The sequence below is a fragment of the Hyposmocoma kahamanoa genome, unplaced genomic scaffold, assembly GCF_003589595.1.
Source record: "Hyposmocoma kahamanoa isolate Upper Pololo Valley unplaced genomic scaffold, ASM358959v1 94, whole genome shotgun sequence".
Classification (NCBI taxonomy): Eukaryota; Metazoa; Arthropoda; class Insecta; order Lepidoptera; family Cosmopterigidae; genus Hyposmocoma; species Hyposmocoma kahamanoa.
The window spans coordinates 5,379,896-5,385,089 of NW_020654878.1; the positions used below are offsets into that span (position 1 = coordinate 5,379,896).

The 5,194-nt window shown below is 35.5% G+C and overlaps 1 protein-coding gene across 1 annotated transcript; it reads left to right on the plus strand.

The window, feature by feature from the left end:
• The first annotated feature begins 331 nt into the window (after window positions 1-331).
• Window positions 332-4,861, plus strand: LOC113237973. The gene is made up of 3 exons (XM_026474690.1): window positions 332-545; window positions 1,083-1,304; window positions 4,431-4,861. Exons 1-3 carry the CDS (start codon window positions 332-334, stop codon window positions 4,673-4,675), a joined length of 681 nt encoding a protein of 226 aa, XP_026330475.1. The 3' UTR covers window positions 4,676-4,861.
• The last annotated feature ends 333 nt before the right edge of the window (window positions 4,862-5,194 follow it).

The window sequence follows — 5,194 nt, forward strand, 5'->3', positions numbered from 1 at the left end:
TGTAATTACTTTGTGTGTATTTGTTTTTGGTACTTTATTAATGATTTTGCTTATAATAATAATAACAATATTGGTTTTTTGCTCTCAAAATTAGTTGAATATCTAATGAAATCTGTGAAACATGTTACGATGTTGAGGTATCGACTAATTATGTGAGTGACTGACACCTGTGGTAGGTTTGAAATTTATATTGTTTTTATTAATGATGAGATATACAAATCGAACAAACACGAAGAAAATTTCCTTCAATCCGGTTGGACTCAAACCATCTGTTCCCTCAATGACTCTTTTTTTTCCGTGGGGAAATCCTCCCTAGGTCTAAAACCCCACGATGGCCTTCCCGGGTATTCTAGTAAGAGGGCTCGGGATCGACTTTCCGCACCGGAGCCCTCTCAGCACCTGGAAGGAGCTACGTACTCCCCCTCCCCTCCACACGGAAGTGGGCCACACCGCCCCGTCGTCGTCCTTGCGGCTGTCAAACTTACTTACGGACTTACTTGCTAACGGAGCCCCCGCTACGATCGCCCGCAGCTGCGAAGGGGAGCGCCGAGCGGGATCAGCTGCCTGGCTGAAGAAATTTTTCTTTGTATCTTTTCGATCTTTGTATCAATAACAATAACAAACTAGTGGAGTATTTTTACAAAAAATAGATGAGATATTCATCTACTTTACTAGTGGTAGTAAAAACATCATGATATTCAATAAAAAGAAGATATTTATGTTCTTTGTTAGACTATTGTTCTCTTCCTGCTTTTGTAAATAACTGTCATTGTGTAATAAATTGTAATAAATATGTCTTATCTTATATATTGCTCCACTCATCACCCGATCTACATTCATATTGTTTTTTTTATGATATCAAGCAACGGGACGAACAAGTCGTGCGATACACCTATTCATGACAGTTGGAGTTTTGGGATTTAAAGCTCTGAGCGTATTAGTTGACGTTATGTCACACGTTCTCAGGAATAGGTAAGGCGGCAGTACTTCCCCGGATGAACTCTTTCACAAGTAGCTCTACAGCTACTATCTTGTCCGCTGCATGTGATTAAAATATCTAAACTGTTTTGTTTTCCTTTTAGGAAGGCTGGTGAAAACAGCAAAAGGAGCAACATTACTTCTCCTCAACGGTTATACGTACAGCAAGAACAGCACCGTGCGCGGCGGAGGAACCAGATACGCATGTTCCAACATGATATCAAAATGTTGCAGGGCTTTTGTGCATATGACTAAAGACAATTTCATCATAAAAGCTCAGACCGTTCACAACCACGACCCTCCTAGATATCATATCGCTAAAGATGGTTTGTTTATTTCCATTAAATAAAATACTTTGTCGAAGGACGATTGCTAATAATAAATTTAATTATATTGATTACACCGTTGGGTGAAGAAATAAGTTACAACTGTGAATATTTTGTTAGAAAAATAATAACTTCAGTTTTATCATAGTTATTATGTTTTTTTTTTGACGTGAGATCAATAAAAAATGCAAATTAAAAACAATTAAGTTTCTACTTAGGACGTCTTCAAATTAGACGCTTATAGAAGTGCTGCAGTGTTAAAAATTAGTAGTACACGGTAAAAACAGATTACTTAGAAAAAGACAAAATTCTTTTTATGAAGACAAATTTATTAAATCCAACAAAACGATCCTCTCCCTATAGACGCTAGAGAATAATTACTTGATAATAGTAAAAAATCGTCTCAAAAGTGTATTTTAGTTACAAGACAGAAATATTTAATCCAAGAGCAAATTAATTTACTTCAAGTCACAAAGCCACTCTAGATTCAACAAAATATTTATTTGTTATTATAAATGTCCGATTTTGATTAGAAAAAAAAAGAATGAAAAATTGAGTGGTACTCAATTATTTGACTGAAGATTTACGTTTTCTAATATCAAAGAGGGTAAATTTACAGGGTTATGGACCCAACAGTATGTCTCACTGGCGTGAAAGCACGCAGTTCAGTGCCAAACCTTAAAGTAACAGAAATAGGACGGAATCTTCTCAAATACTTGAGGACCATTCAGTGCCGTATAAATGCTACAGCGGGAGAAAGCACTAACAATTCCAAATATATGAGATGACTTTATACTATTGAAGTTAACAAAACGATAGCGCGTTTCAGAGTACAACTAATGCCTTCTAGCAGTGGCGTGATGGAACTAATTGCATGTTAAAGTTGTGCTTGTGTAGTTTGATTTCATGCTGTAACCAAATTTCTTAAATTATGACTATAAATAACACCCTAACAAACTAGAGATACTACGTATTGTTTCTTTGGATAAATGACTGTTTATGATTTTTATGATTACAAGCACAAGTATAAGTAATCGTTACCGCGTGCGCCTTCGGCGACATGTCACGACAACATTGACTTTGAAATCGCAACGAAATGTTGCTTTAAGAATATATTTTCTTAAAATACACCCAAGAAATTTTGAATTCATTTCAGATTATTTAAATTTGATATAAGAGGTAAAAATTTCTTAATGTAAGTAATGTCCAATTAATTGATTAGAAATGAAATAAAATCTTGAAGTGAACGTATTTGTCTCAAAGTTAGAATAAAGTTAAGAGTACAATTGTATTAGAAAAAGATAAGCAGTATTTTTGTAATGACAATATTTTATTACTTTTAATAAATATTTTTTCAGAATTAGCAAATATTTTGAGAAATTGCTCTTTCTTATTAGTAGAAATCCTTTTTTTCTGTGTAGTAGCGCGGCTGTAGCGCAACTAATTTTCATAGAATATCTAGTCTACAGCGGCGCGCGTGTTTCTAAATATTGTAAAGAAATCAGTAGCGGCGCGGCTGCAGCGCCACTGTGGCGCCACTGCAGCGCTTCTATAAGCGTCTAATTTGAAGGCGCCGTTACTTTCTCAAACAACCGATTTATTTGAAAAAACAATGTTTAAAGAGTACATCAAGATGGACATTTGGAATTTAGACGCTTCTTATCGCAAGCGACAGAGAGTTGCATTGTAATCTTAAATTTTTACTTGACTTGCACTTCACTCTGCCCCACCCTCATGTATAACATCGCCAATTCTGTTTTTAGACGTAGATCTTTAATGTTACTTATAGATGATTAAATCACAATTAAGCTTTTATACAACAGACTTTGTATAGTGTGAATTGGAAAAAAAAAACAATACAATATTTCTTTCTATAAACATTGTCATTATTCATAGTAGGAACAGACTCTGCTATGATGACGCGACTTCTTTCATCGTCATCCCAACTTTGTACCCTTTCCACCTTTTTCTCTGGTTCCTGGCCATCTAGTTTGAAATTTTGAATCGTTCTTAAATTCCTTTTCTTCTTCGTCACTTATTTTTCTTCTTTCCTTCGCGACTCTCTGCTTAAACTCCGAGCGAGCAGACGTGCTGTCTCTCATCATACTAAAATACAAATGCTATAGTTTCTTATATACGTTTAACGGTGTAACGTGTTTATACACATGCATAATACACATTTTTGTGGAAAAGTTCATAATGTCGAAGCTACCATAAATCCTGTTACGCCAAGAAATGACAAATCTCCACAAGGACTCCAACAACCAACAGGACTCTCCAGGCTACACTACAATCTACAGGACATGCTTGAGCGGTGTCAGCAGCGCGTGAGACTGCAACCCATCTTTGGGGATTTATTCCTCTATTCAATTGCAATAATACGTTTATTACAAAACGTAGATACGTTTTACTTATAAGTACATATGTCTTAGCCGCACTATTTGCATAAACTGGAAAAATAATGATAGTAGTAGGGTTTTATATACGCCGAAGTCGCCGAGTAAGTTATCACCGGTGTGTTTATAAAACAGCACTCCTGTGTTCCCATGTTGAAACTCCACTATTATACATTCAATTGAGGACGAGTACTATGGTCGAATAAATAGTAAACATAGCAACAAAAACAAACAAAAGTTTGTTCCATTTCACGACTTTATGATTTTATTAAAAACCTGACCAAGGGAAAATGGATAGCCATTCTGTTGCAAATTACTTGACCAAATAAAAAAGTGAGTACCACGTCGTGTAAGGAAGGAAGGTAAAAAAGAATAACCTTTACTACAACCCACAAAATTTCGACACTTAAATCATTTATTTTGTAATATAAGTGACAGGACGAACAAGCTAGCCCTGGTAAGCGACACGACTATCCGTAATACTTTGCAGTGCATTTAAATCGCAAAGATCTTTGGCACTGCTACTGCGCCCGTCACCCCGAAGCATAAAGTTGACAGGTCCTATATACGTATACTTACACCCGTATAGTTACATCTTTAGAAACCTTAACGTTAATGGCGGCAGCATTACCCTGTACGAACTTTTCCACAAGCAGGTCTACAGCTACTAAAATTATTTTCATTTATTTACACAATAATCAAATAATAATTATCTTTTTTGCTCTTACAGTTCGCTTTGTGAAGTCTGGTAATGGAAAGAAATTATTATTGTACAACAGTTATACCTTCAGCAAACGTGGACATAACACTCGAAATATTATTGGATATGGTTGTTCGAAAAGAATTAGCTGTGGCTGTCCAGCGAAGTTGACCTTGAATTCAAATGGAGATTTGAGAAGCATCGACAACATAAAACACAATCATGAACCTTCTCAGCATATGATCACTCCGGACGGAAGATACGTAACCTTATAGATCATAGTTTCCGAAAATGGTCCCTACCCCCAAGTGGGCTCTGAAAGGCGGTAGCAATTGAGAGTCGTTGATGCTGTCCGGGTGGTGCTATCATATTTGAAATAAAAACCTAAATATGTATCAGCTACACCCCATATTATTATTATAATATATGTATAATGCTTTTTCCTTGTGATTTTTTGTATAAAGTTAATATAAAAAGTACGTCTTTTCAATTTTTTTTTTTTTTTCGTGGTGGGCGTTGAATTTTTTTGTTTTCTATTATATTCTATTTTATATCTCGCCTAAGTGGGCGGTGAACCAAAAAGTTTGGGAACCTATAGATACGTGTCCCTGTCTCGTCTGGAAAATGTTCATTGTTCCGTTTGCAATCGCAAATTACCAATTGTGTTAATACAATAAAATAAGTAAGTAAAATTGTAAATTTTTGTTTTAATAACAGTCGATTATTAACTTTTTAGCGGTGGTAGTCTAGTAGGAAAACGGTTGCTTCGCGACTTTTCTAAATAGATTCTGATT

Excerpts from the sequence above, each read along its gene's own strand:
- LOC113237973 (XM_026474690.1), top strand. The coding sequence starts at position 332 with ATGGCCTTCCCGGGTATTCTAGTAAGAGGGCTCGGGATCGACTTTCCG. Across the intron at positions 546-1,082 it reads CCGCAGCTGCGAAGGGGAGC|GAAGGCTGGTGAAAACAGCA; the intron begins GCCGAGCGGGAT and ends TTTTCCTTTTAG. Across the intron at positions 1,305-4,430 it reads ATATCATATCGCTAAAGATG|TTCGCTTTGTGAAGTCTGGT; the intron begins GTTTGTTTATTT and ends TTGCTCTTACAG.